The sequence below is a fragment of the Cajanus cajan genome, chromosome 3, assembly GCF_000230855.2.
Source record: "Cajanus cajan strain Asha chromosome 3, NIPB_CcT2T_4, whole genome shotgun sequence".
Classification (NCBI taxonomy): Eukaryota; Viridiplantae; Streptophyta; class Magnoliopsida; order Fabales; family Fabaceae; genus Cajanus; species Cajanus cajan.
The window spans coordinates 6,678,502-6,692,625 of NC_138519.1; the positions used below are offsets into that span (position 1 = coordinate 6,678,502).

At 30.5% G+C, this 14,124-nt stretch overlaps 1 protein-coding gene across 1 annotated transcript; it reads right to left on the bottom strand.

The window, feature by feature from the left end:
* Positions 1-2,655: 2,655 nt before the first annotated feature.
* MAP1A (methionine aminopeptidase 1A) lies at positions 2,656-11,145 on the bottom strand. Its single transcript, XM_020361190.3, has 16 exons — positions 11,001-11,145; positions 10,528-10,578; positions 9,565-9,735; positions 9,281-9,356; positions 9,074-9,121; positions 8,935-8,979; positions 8,485-8,584; positions 5,660-5,711; positions 5,532-5,573; positions 5,257-5,318; positions 5,072-5,170; positions 4,510-4,583; positions 4,336-4,405; positions 3,825-3,890; positions 3,659-3,747; positions 2,656-3,025 (listed from the first exon to the last, which is right to left on the bottom strand). Exons 1-16 carry the CDS (start codon positions 11,060-11,062, stop codon positions 2,948-2,950), a joined length of 1,185 nt encoding a protein of 394 aa, XP_020216779.1. The 5' UTR covers positions 11,063-11,145; the 3' UTR covers positions 2,656-2,947.
* Positions 11,146-14,124: the final 2,979 nt, after the last annotated feature.

The following is a 14,124-nucleotide window of genomic DNA, read 5'->3' on the forward strand; positions in this document are numbered from 1 at the left end:
GATGTCATGGAGACCTCGTAATTCATCACCACGAATTCACAAATCCAAGATGACAGCCAAGTAAAGAAAATTATAAGCAATAACTTTATTTATATAAAATTATAATACATTACTTAATTCAAAATATTCTTTGTCACCTATTTTAATAATTTTCATTTATTTAGTCATTGTGTATTAAACTAATTAATGTTAATGGTAAAAAAAAAAGAACATAAAAACAATGTCAATGATCTAAAATCGATTTTTTTGTTGTTGCAAGAACTAGATAAAAACATATTTTATGGAGACTTAAAATATAAAAATGTATATATATAAAATGACACTTTAATATCCATAAAAATTGTCTTTTTTTATTATATATTTTTAAGTAAAGTGTAGAATATATTTACTTTATATATATATATATATATATAATAATGAATATTATATTTATCAAAATAATAGATATTAACAAAAAATAATAAATCGTGAAATTTATCAGATGAAATTTCACTTGACAAATTTAAGAATGATGTTATCAATATTTTTTTTTTGTTCTTTTTTTTTTGTTTGTATAACATCGTGATGTATATATCTAATAAATAAATCCGACACACTTTGTAGAAAAACATATAAAGGGACAATTTTGATAGATATTAAGGTGTAGTTATGTATATACATTTTTTATTCTTTAATCCGTAAATTCCCTGCATATCCCAGCAAAGATGGAAGTTGTAGTAAAAGGAGAAGTTTGACTTTCGACTCTTCCAACGTTCAAGTGCAAATATGAGACACCACAATGCAATAAATATAATCCTCTGAATTTTCACTATTAGTGGCAGGATCGATTTCTTGCATATATACTTATATAGTTGTTGGATCAGCAAGTTTTCTTTGAGGTCTGCAGCAAATATCGTTTGCACAGTTGCACCTTGATTCAGCCTGCAGAATCATCAAAATCTTATTAATAAAGTTTCCTATATTTTTTCTTACTAATTAAGCGTCACACATATACGGTCTCTTTTTCTTTCGTCACTTGATACGAGTTTTTAGAATCATCTGTGTTCAAAAGTCTAATATACAATAACAAAGGTATGAGTGATATTCAAATATTTGCTTCACATACTCAAATACGGAAAACAAGTTTCTTAAACTATGTATCTTCTTCATATCAGGCTGGACTTTCTTTGATACGAATCTATTATTTTCTACACATAAGATAATAATATATAATGTATGCATGTGACAATGTTAATGTTAATTTTATAATCAACGATCGATTTTAATTTGACCGACCAGCTCCATTTAAAATTTTATCACAGTCCTACGTTGTCCGTTCTTGCGTGTGAATAAAATAACGTAAAAAAGGGAAAAACTAAAGAGATTTGCATGTTATGATGTGAGGTAATCTCTATATAAGCACCACACCCCAATGCCATTTTCATCAACCTTTTTGAGATTTGAAAGCTTTTTTCTATTTAGGGTCACAGCAAACCAAAGCTTGAATTGTGACCCAAAGTTAACATGGCACAACTCAACCTCACATTGCTAGTCATTTTCCTCTCTCTCCTCTTTTTAATTCTTGCCACCCCAGCTGAGCCATCATCATATTGCCATCCCTAGCCTTAAAAGATATTAGTAGTTATGTATATTTATATGAGTTAATCACCTATACACTGTCAATGTAAAATTTTTTTATACGGACAACTAATTATATCTTTTAATTGTGTCATGTTACTATAAACATATTTACTTTTAACAGTAAGATGACACAATTAAAAAATATAATTAATTACTAGTATAAAAAAACTTTACACTGACGGTGTATAGATGATTAACTCTACTCATATTCCGATCATAAGATGAGGAAGAGAACAATGCTATTAATGTTAAGGTCATGAATACAACGGAACATATTAATAATGTATTGTTTTTGTTTTGAAAATATGCATCTAGATATCCGAAAGCAACAACTATAACCACCTAAAAGTTCTAGAAGCTAATGAGTTAGAAGCTCATGTATTGTCATTCAATGTTTGTTCATGTATATATTAAACAATAGTAAAAAACATTATTTTTACGCTCTTTTTTTTTTTTAATTTAACTGGGCAGCAGAAAAATTCTAGGGGTATCTGTATTAAACTGGATATCTTTGTTTTTTTTTAAATAAACTGGGTATCTTTGTTTTTTTTAAATAAACTGGGTATCTTTGTCTACGTATTGCTGAAAATAGGTTTTAAAATTTAAATGATAGTACAGAATATTAGACATAAACATTTTCAAATATATTCTCAAAAGTACCATTACAGTGAAACATAATCTTAAGAATATAACATCATTCCCAAAATAATGATCCTTAACCGTTACCTTTAATTTAAAACAATGAAATAGCAAAACCATTGAAAATAATCCATACTTGAAAATACATTTTTTTTAAACCGAATTTGTTATTGCAATTGTTTTTAAAAACGGATCAAACATTATTAAAGTGATAATAAATGCTCATACTATAAAAAGACAATGTGATATATATTTGCATACTTTCAATGTTTTGACCGTTGAAAATCATTTAAATCATTTTCTTTTTTTTTTTTTAAATAAAAATGTACATATGGCTCTCATGATGAAAAGCGAAAAAAATAGGTAGATCATAATGCAATAATAAATTACCATGAATGAGACATAAACCCTAGAAATATCATAGTTAAGCCCTGGTGTTCAAAACTTGTCTAACAAATTGACTTAAACAACAAATGTATAAAAAGAATGCATAACAAAAATATTAAATCACCTTGAATTACACAAACATATCACAAATCATACTTTTCACCTAAACTCGATTGAATTTTTCATTTTTGTGTATCTTACAAACATGATCCCAAAAAAGAGGCAACCAGAAAAGTAAGCCAAAGAAATGTTGTCTATTAGTTGTATGGTATTCAGAATGAGTCTCCATGATTCTCCCTATTTATGAATTTAGCCAAGGGAAAACATTGGGTGATGTTTGCAACCGCCCTGTTAAAACTTCAACACCAGTCTCTGTCACCTAATAATTAAAACATGAATCATATTATAGAGGAACAATAAGCTAAAAGTAGTTATGCAATACTTATTGTATACTAATAAAGTTAATAAAAAAAAACGTATACTAGTAACATTCAAATTAATAAATCACTGACCAAAACAAATTAGAAAGAAGCCACCATGGCCTTAGAACACTATATAATTAGAGCATGTATTATGCCAATAGTGAGGGATTAAGATCGCATGAGATTATAGGTTTAAACCTACATTGTACCCCAAAAAAATAAACCTACATTGTACCAAGACATTTCATGAGATTATAGGTTTAAACCTACATTGTACCAAGACATTGTGTGCTCTCCGGTATCTTAAAAGTTTGCAAAGGCTTAGTGAAGGAAATATTATAGAAGTTACATATGCATCACATCAAAATCAGTACCATTATATAGAGGTGAGAAAGTAAATGACTAAATGTTACCATATCTTGAAAATTTCATCCAAAACTTAAAATTATGATATTTTTCTCTAATTTATTATCACTTTCAGCACCCGAAGACCATGTTTTACTTGGCAGGATATAGTGCAAAAAATAACCAGATTATGTGGCCTTTATATACTGTAATTAGGACTCGAGAGAAAACAGAAACGGACTTACCAAAAGAGTGTGCTCAAATTGAGCACTTCTTTTACCATCTGCTGTAACAGCAGTCCATCCATCAGGCCACATTCGATCACGCCAGACACCTATTAAAAATCAACATTAGAGCTGCCAAATGTATCCATCATCAAAGTTACCTACTTAAGGTATTTTGCAAGTATACCTGCGTTGATCATTGGTTCAATTGTAAAGGTCTGCCCAGCCTTCATCACACCAACTGCTTTATTTCCTGCCAGTGGTTAAGGTGTACATTGCAAAAAATGTTTTCTTTCTAGCAATCAAGTTCTTTGTTAACATGGATCCAGGGAGTTGGGGGGTAAAGAAGCTAGAGACGTTTACAGTAATGTTTCTGTGAAGTGGTAAGTTTAATTTTGGAAGAAAAAGAAAAGTCTAATTTTTAAAAAATGGCATCAGAATGAGGAATCTGTTTTTAGTCAACAAGTAAATGTATGTATAAATGGATTGTCAGTAAAAAATGAATGGCTAACATCTATTAAATCATTTCTAGTTTTGCAAGTCATTTTATGCCTAACAATTGGTCATTTTTTATATTAAAAGAAAAGTGCACACTGCAATGAATGTCAGACTTAGATCTAACATCAGAGGATGCAGAGAATAATTTCCAAATATGTTTTCCAATATCCTACAGTGCTTTTAAACCAAGGAAAGGATACTTGCATAATGAGGAATGTTTGGTGCACAATGGAAGAGCTCACCAATTCCATGACCACAATATGATTTTACCTAAGAGAACAAGGGAAAAATGAGCAAGGAACAAATGATAACCATCCACTAGCATAAACAAATAACAATAAATAGCTTATAAAAGAAAGACAACAATTCATTACCACTGAGAAGCCAGACATTGATGCATGGCGATTAATAACTTCACCAATTTCACGGAATCGTACCCCAGGTTTAACTGAATTGGATTGAAAAGGAAGAATCAGGATCTCACAGTTCATTTTTTATATATAATATAGTGTATATTTTAATTGGAAGTATTTTAAACACAGCAATCACAATATAATCCATATGCCAACGGCAAACACATACATCTATGGTAATCCGTAATCACCAGTTATCAATTAATAATTCAATGCATATTTACAGCATATTAGCTTACGTTATATGATGCGATATCAGTTATTCCACATGTACTTCTGTCCTTCATTTATATTTTAATGGTTAAAAGTTATTACCATATAATTTTGGGATTTAGGAAGTAAAACCAAATTAACAGTTTTTGGACCAAATTTGTAGTTTGATTTATGAAATGATAACAAACTATAAGGTACACATCGAGCAAAAGATTCATATAAAATCCAAGACTGCAATAATGTTTTTAAAGATTCAATTATATTTGAAACTTAAACAGAGATTCAGAATTAAAATCTGATGGAGATATACCAATGGATATTGCCTTCTCCAGGCACTCATATGTGCATTTTACTAGTTTGCCAGACTCTTCATCAACATTTCCCACAAAGTATGTTTCATTGAGATCACCTGCATAACAACTCACATAAGTAACCAAGGACCGAATTTTTTGAACTTCAAGCGGAAGTATGTAACATATATATGCTCCAACTTACCATGAACACCTTTATAGTATACAGTGACATCAACATTTACAATGTCACCATCCTCAAGCTTCCTGCACAATGACAGAATGACTATAGTATTACAGAAAGTTCTTAAGTTGCTATGTGTGCTTCAGTGGCACTTACACTAATCAAGTGTCAAGTAGCAAAGAAGGAAGAGTTGGGAAAGTTAGTCGACATTATTTGCAGCCAGATGTAAAACTAAGTATTGGAAACGAAGAAAAACAATAGTAAGAATAAATTAGAAAAGGCAGAGGACAGTTTACCTTGCATCAGGAATTCCATGGCAGATTACTTCATTAACTGACCTGTTAGAAAGACAGCATATTTCATTCTTAACATATACCAAGAAAATCTGAGAAAAATGTGACATGCACATAGGAAAAGTACCTACGTGCAGCAAGATTTAGGGAAGAAATGGTAATTAAGTGGCGATGGATATCCTCCTGCAAAGGTAAAAATTCAGAAATATTCATCACCATGGTAGTTGAATCGAGATACACATAATGTATCGGAAAGCTTATTTTTTGAATCGTGAATCGAATCGTATCGTGAATCGTAAGATTCGTGATCAATAAAAACATAGTGTATATATATGCATACAAGACATATAAAAGCACTCTAAGCACATTTTAATATAAAGAAACAGACAAAATGAAGTCATACATAAATATATAGTAATATATAAGCTTCAAAATACAAACAAAGATAGAATTATACAAATAATAACAGTCTCAAAGCCAAAAGAAATGACTGTACAGTTCAACAACAAAGCCTCCAAAAAAATCATTGTTGTTGCTAAATATATACATATACAAGGGACTGTTTGCTACTCTAATCAGCAATATAGCCACCCAAAAAAAATATTAGTGTTGTTGCTGCATAAACTCAGCAACAAGTGGACCACTAACACGAAGAACAGCAACCCAAACAGCCATCCAAACGAAGCTGCGAACCTGGACGAGACAAAGGGACCACTAAAAGTGAAACCCACTAAGTGGGTCATGTACAGGAATGGGTATCGGCATTTTCTGTCTCAGTTTCGTCTTTTTTTATTTAAAAAAAATCATTTTTTTTAGGGTTTTCAGAACCGGGTCGCGCATGACCCGACCCGGTTTTGGACGCGACCCGTTTCTTCCCAGAATCGTGCGAGACCTTCCAGAATCGCGATTTTCCGATTCTAAACCCGATACAAACGATTCGAAAACGATTCAGGATCAAAAACGATACACCATGCGATTCGAATCGCTGAAGCACGGAATCGTATCGTATCGTACGATACGAATCGCGATTCCTACGATACTTACTACCATGTTCATCACAAATGACTATTAGTAGTTTCCAAATGATAATGACACCAAGAAACTCAAAGAAGCATTTGAAAACGGAATTATAACAAGGTTGGGAAGCCTTCTGTGCAGTGTACTGGTCATGGCTTTCTAGAAGGACTTTTCATTTTTGGTATCTTTTGTCCCCTTCTCCCCTTCTTTTGATGGATATATTCTCCCAACCTATTTGTACTTTACCTGCACTCTACCACATTAAATTTCTTTTTCCTATAAAAAAACTACTTGTTATGCATGGTACAATGAAAAGGGGGGAATAGAAAAAAATTCTTTGCAAGTTTTAGGTCAGACACAGCATCCCTAAGGTATCTCTGTGTACCCTACAGTAAATGACTTAATCATCAAATCACAGAAGATACGTATGTACTCAACACTCACCAACTACTGCAATGCCAAAATTTTCTATGAGAAACTAAAAGGCCCAGGATACAACAAGGGGCATGTATACAATCCAACTCAGAGTGGGGATGTGACAAGTTTTAAAAATTATAAGACCTAACACAGCTATAGTATAACATAAATTAAAATAAAACACATTATAAATCAAAAGAGAAAATCAATGTTTTATAAGTAAGCATAAGTGTAGAATGGAGATATAATTAAATGTTAGAATTAGTGTCATTGGTTTAGTATATTTTAGATAAATAAGCCATATGTGAATTGCAGTCAAACGTATTATAATCTTTATTCCTATTAATATTTAGTTTATTTATTATATAATATATAATATGCTATGCTTATTGCTTACTTAAAAAACAAAACAAAAAGAGAAGCTAAACTAGACCCAAAATAGAGGCCCAACAAACCAAAACAAAAAATAAAGGAGAAAAAACATTTAAAAAAAAGATGCCCGATTCACCCAACCCTAACCCTTTCTTTACTTTAACCCTAAGACTGCCCTAAGAACCCAGCAGCTTAGTGCTGTATTCCTCATCTTACAAGTTTTGACTGCAAATATTAAAGAAATCAAAACGCAGCTTTGCAGCAAAAGAGAGAGGGAGAGAACCAAGCAGATTGCAAATGGAGGAGACAGTAGGGGCTGTTGTGAAGAAATAGTTTGAGGGGAGCAGCATAGCCCTCATGGGAGCAGCATGATAGCTCTGTGATTCAGGCTATTCCATCTGCAAAAGATGCACCACACTGAACTGCGCCACTACGGAGGCCCCTGTCACAGCCAGGGGCTGCTCTGCTCCACCACGGAGATATACCGCCCCTATAGCAAGCTATTCTCAACCAGGATTTTAGGTATTATGATATTCCTATCTGTATTTGTATAGAGGTTTAAAGAAAAAGGTTAAAAATTTTAAAATACTACCTCCATCCCAGTATAGAATTAGGAAAGTTTGTAAATTTTGTTAGTGACGTTAAATTCTTTAAATATTAGTATTGCTTTTCCAAAATTACCTTTAAGAATAAGGGGACTTGTCATCTAACTCTTTAACCTTGACAATTAATGTGTGGAGAGACTAGTGGTTATGCAGTTTATCTGATTAATTTGCGGTTAGTCATCCCCAATCCTCACAAGAGAGAGAAATAAATTATCTTATTATTTTACATTTATTATTAATTGATTAAAAAAATTATAAAGTAATTAAGGTTAATTTGGTAAAAAAATTAATACAACAGGTAATTTTAAAAGAGTCTTATAAAAGAGACAAACAAAATTCTGAAAAGGTTAAAGAGGTAGTAGCTAGGAGGAGTATTTGATTTGTCTGTGAAGTGTATACATGGATTTGTGTCAAACATGGGTAAGCCATGAAGATGGCTACTAATTTGAGGCATCTGAGCTTCATTAATTGATAAAAATAATCAAAACTGAATAAATAAAGCATCAACAAAGTGTTTTGAAACAGAAGCTCATTAAAATTAGCACCTGCAGCAATAGTTGCCTCATGAACAACTCGGTCAATTTCATCAGTTGTCACACCAGGCTGAATAATCCGAGCAGCTGCATCCAACACCTCCCTTGCAATCTATAAATCAATACACAATAGAGTCTAAAGTCAACATCAACACAAAATAGAAAAATTAAACAACTATTTAAAGACCTCTCACTGGTACCACCAAAAGTTTACTTGCATTAAACAATTTTTTTCTTTTCTCAGCCCCTCCAGCTTATTAGTTATTACATATATCAAAGCAGAGGTTTATTGGATGTCATCATTAATCAACAAAGTAAAATCAATTCATGTATCACCAACCCAAGCCATTCTCACACAAATTAATCAGCATGAAAATAATGATACGAATGAAAAATTTTGAATCGAATTATGAATTGAGATAGCAGAGAATCTACAGAGTCAAAAGGTGGCAAGGAGCTTACCCGACAAGTTTCCCTCATTCTCTCAATTTGATCTGGAGTTTTGACCTACAGATTAATATCAGTTAGAAAGTAGAATAAAAACAATGTCCAATTAGATTTTTACATAAATCATCTACTCATGTATTTTAAAATTACCCACCTCAACAGTATGTTGCAGAGCACTATAGGGCTCAATTTTGGGAATTCCCTAAAAGTTAAACACCAGAAGAGAAAAAAAAAACAATTCAGAAACCAATGAATCTCCCTAAGTTATCAAAAGATTACTTCCAATTATTATATTTAAGCAAATTGAGCTAAATCAGGTAAAATACAAAGCATTTAACTAAGAAGAACTCAGAAAACTCACATCAACAGCCCAATCAGGTTTATCAACATGATCTGGGACAATTCTTTGGCTAGAAATAGGATATGGCCGCAGTGGTCTTGCAAAAGCAGAAATTGAAATTTGGTTTCAAAAATATACAATTAGCAATAAACTAAAAGTGTTAATGTAAAGAAGGGGAACATGGAACAAACACAAGGCTTCTGAAATGAAAATATCATTACTAATAATCAACAAATCTTTTGTTACTTAAATTGTGGGATATGAAACCCTTTAAATTTAGAATATGAAGAGATTCAAAGCCCTACCCAGTCCAATCAAAGTGAGGAAATTTTGGAGTTCGACCCTGCCCTCTCTTCAAACAATACAACCAACCTTCACCAAGTGAATCTGAATTTTGTGCACCAGGTGAGGATAGTTTTGCCTTCAGATGCACTGATTTGTGCGAGCTCCATGAAGACTTGAAACATTCCTGAGAGCTGTCAAGAACTATCAAAATTGGCTCCAACATGAGGAGTACAAAGACTGAGAAGTAAATTTCTTGTTTATTCATAAAGTATCTAGTAATTCACTATTCTCTCATTAGCAACCATGGTCAATCTCACCTTCTAAATGGTGCCAATCTGAGCAATGCCATTCCATTCACCAAATTGCTAATCCCTAATAACTAAATTAATCTGCTTTAGATATTAAATTAGATCAATCAGAACTTACTTCTTTTATTTACAATGGTCCTAAAAGTATTACTAGTCAGCACCAAATAAAGCACTATATTGCACTTAGACAATAATAGCATTCAGGATTTTAAGAAGCACACTTTTATTGCCGCTATAGCTGCAGAGGAGGGTGGCCCCTTGCCGCTGTAGTGGGGTGGTTCAGGGTAGCGGCAGTAGGGCTGAACCAAATAGCAGGCAGAATAGCGAACATAGCAGACTATGTTGATTCATAAAAAGCCCTATGAACACAGAGGTTAGGGCTTCTTTATCTTGGTTTGGACCTTGGCGCAAATATAACAATGGTACTATTTAAAACCCGGTGCATGTTTGGTTTAGCATTTCAGAACAATGGATCCTCGTCAAGCCATAAGCTAATATGAGTAGCTCTTGCGCTTTTATCTTGGTTTGGCGCAAATGTAACACAATGGCAAGAAAATATAACAATGCAAACAGTTTTAACATCGGTCCAAACACACCATCAATGACGACAACAGACAAAAAAAAAAAGGATTTCAAGATTCAAAAAAACTAACAAAGTAGAGAATAGTCACAAACCAGAAGGCAGAACCTTCACGGGGAAGCTTCAACTCCATACATTTCGGACACCTGAGGCAAAAAGAGAGTCTTTACACACAAAGAAAAGTAAATAAAAAAATATGAGATGCATAACATACTCTCTCAGGTTCTCCCACAACATTATCACCCCAACCCAACCATAACCACCCCAATTGCAAGACCATCATAAAAAGCTCAAAAATCAATCTTCCACCACCCAATTGACCTAAACCACTAGCATAGCAAAGCAAAAAAATTGGGCACCGCAAAAATGAAAACATCAAAATGTCATGCTGCCAGCTACAGCTACAGCTTTTACTTAAACCATGAAAACCCCATTTGATCAAAGACAAGAACAAAAGTCCCTAGCACATATCAAGGCATGTCAAATGCAATAACAACATCTTGCAACCTAAAACAATTTACAAAGAAAAAATGAGTGGTGGCACAGTTAGAGAGAGAAGAATGAGTACTGAAGATTTGCAGGTTTGCTACAGTTAGCACAAGAGAGGGTGTTCTCGGTTTCCCCAGCCATTGATTGCAAATAACACAGAACTAGGGTTCGTTGCAGAAGTTGCAAAAATGCTCAGAACGACGCGCGTAAGAGAGAGCAGAGATTTTATAACTTAGTGTTGGTCAAGGAAATGCCTGTCTTTGAACTTGGGCCTGGCCCGTTTGTTCGGCCTTCTTGTTTTGTGGGCTCACCAAGTCCATTTCTGTCTTATGGGCTGTAGTGTGAAACATTGTGGCATGAAATTTCAGTGCTAATTGAATAGTATGATCATGTTTGTTCATTTTATCATTGCTCATTTTGTGTCTTCATCTTGGTTGGTTGTAGTATGAAATAAAGAATAAGTTTAAATACCCGTTGATCTTATATTTGTGCAGTTTTTATATTGCTTTAATGTTGCATGCAAAAATAAGGAAAAATTTTATTTAAATATTGAAGGAGGGTTCAAACTAACTCCTTTAATGTACATGATAAATATATGTGTGATTCTGATTTTCTTTCAAAGTTTCATTTATGTATTAGATAAATTCATTAATTTAATGATAAGTGTTATTATTAAAATTTAGAATGGTTAAATTTTATCCTGACACTTTGATAATTTCTATTCCTAATTTTACTGTCACATCACTAACTCATTAATATTGATACATCAACTCCGATTCTACATTAAATAAAAATATCGTCAGTAAAATATATTTATTAAAAAATTAAGAATGTGTATTGGGATGAAATTTTAAAAGATTTTTTTATTATAAAAAGTATATAGTATTTAATCAAGACTTTTTTTAACCTCAAGTGTGTAGTTCAACAGTAGGAGTTGATCCACGTTTAAGCAAAGTCGGGAGTTCGAATCAGCAATCATATCTTTTGAGGTGTCTCCAACGTAGCGAGAAGATTAGTCACTACTATTGGCCCTGGATATTCCAGGGATAAACCAAAATATGTAATATTCAATTAAGATAATTATAATTTTTATAAAAATACATTAAAATCTGATGATATTCAATTAAGACAATTAATTTTTTAAGAGTACATTAAAATAAATAATATTTAATTAAAAAATTACTTAAAAAAAAGTCAATTGATATTAAAAAATATATAAATTTTAATAGATTATTTTGATGAATAAATTTTTTGAGATTTTTTAAAATTTACATATAATTAACTCAGCTAATAATCTCATCAAAATCATCATTGATCTTTTTATTGTTTTTTTTTCTCTTCTACCTTTTTTGCTTTTTCTCTTTTTTACCTCTCTTGCTCTCTCTATCTCTATCTCTCTCATTACTTCTTTTTTCTCTCTTTCTCTTCCTTATTCCTTATTTGATATTTTTTTTGTCTCCCTTTCTCCTCTTTCTCTCTTTTTTCTTTATTTCATATTCTCTTTTTCTTTTTGTTCATTTAACTCATTTATTTCTTCTTCTTCTTCTTCTTCTATCTATCTTTTCTCTTATCTTTTTTTTTAATCAATCAATATTTTTTAGTTACATTTTTATCTATCAATATTAATATATAATTTATCAATATTTTTTTTAATTATTAATTTTTTATTAAATATTATACATTGTTTTTTTTTAATTATTAAAATTTTAAAAAAATGTTTATTTCCAATAAAAATTTAATATTAAAATAACAAAATTTTAAACATATATTAAAAATATATTTTAACAATTCTATCGGTTAGTGAATATCTTAAATTTGAATATATTATTCAAATTCAATAATATGAATGATAAAATATAAATATATAGAGAGTTGTATGTAGAAAAATGTTACTTAAGAAAGCATTAAACTATAATCAATTGTTTATTAAAAGATTTAAAAATTTATTAATTTTATTTTCTTTATTCAAATCTTGTCATTTATGTTATTTTTTATGAATTATATTATATTTTAAAAACACATATTGTTGTTTCAAATCTAATAAAATTCTTTCAAATTTTTATAAATTCTTAAGATACAAATCCATTAAAATGCATATTACAAAATCTTGATTATAAAGTCTTTTAACAAAAAATTTAAAAGTCATTATATTCCTACAAAAATTTTTTAAAAAAATTTAAATAGTCATTAAATTCCTATAAAACCTTTTAAAATTAACAAGACTTTTTTGTGTTAAAAAGATTTTTATAAAATCTCAATTTAATACACCCTAAAGCTATTCAAATTGTTAAAATGATTCATGTTATAATCTATACGTGAATATGTTCAATTTGAATTTAATAATATTTATTTAAATATGTCATGTCACAAATAGTTTTAAAGTAGTACTCATCAACATTATATGTTAAATACATATTATGTCCTATAATAGAGATTATTAAAAGAATAATAAATTTATGAAAACTATAATAAATAACAAAATTCAAAGAGATTATAACTAGAATTTATTATATTTATAAAGACTAAAAATATATTTAAATCAATAAAATAAATGTATAAAATTTACATAGTTTTATTTGATATACTTTTCTTTTGTTTCTTTTGATGTATTGTATTGGTTAGTTTTTGAAACATTGCTGGGTTACCACCAAGTTCCTAGATCGATTGGTACAAAGTTATTCTAATTAATTAAATCTTCATTTTGAATCTTGAGTATGCAATTATATTATATATTTGGAGAATGAGTTTTATCGTTTGTAGTATTCAAACTCACCTTAAATAAGATTATCTGTTGTCAATCCTTTAAAAAATAAACTAAAACTAAGAAGAAAAATAGGGTACTAATAGGAGCTAAAAATTAAAATAAACTTCTCTATAAATTAAAATTAACTTATGCATGAAGTAAATTTTTTTAGAAGCTAATAAGAGAGAATTCTTACAAATTAACTTATGCATAAGTTAATTTTAACTTAGTAAAAAATTTATTTTATTTTTTTCATATATTTTTTTTCCTATAAATACTTTTGGAAAAGTTTACCAACGCAAAGTGGGGACTAATGACAACTAATGGTAGGAAAATTATTTTATTAAGCTTTATTTAAGACCATTGTATCCTCACTAGTTTAAAATCATTTTACTAAGTATAGGAAATATTATACCGGTTCTATATAAAACAAACAAATAAATTATTGTTTTGATTCTAA

What these genes read in the sequence shown, in the direction of transcription:
- MAP1A (XM_020361190.3), bottom strand. Translation starts at nt 11,062, where the DNA reads ATGGCTGGGGAAACCGAGAACACCCTCTCTTGTGCTAACTGTAGCAAA. An exon ending in GGAGAAGGCAATATCCATTG is followed by an intron (nt 4,584 to 5,071) that starts GTATATCTCCAT and finishes AATCCAATTCAG; the next exon opens with TTAAACCTGGGGTACGATTC. An exon ending in TGAACCAATGATCAACGCAG is followed by an intron (nt 3,748 to 3,824) that starts GTATACTTGCAA and finishes GATTTTTAATAG; the next exon opens with GTGTCTGGCGTGATCGAATG.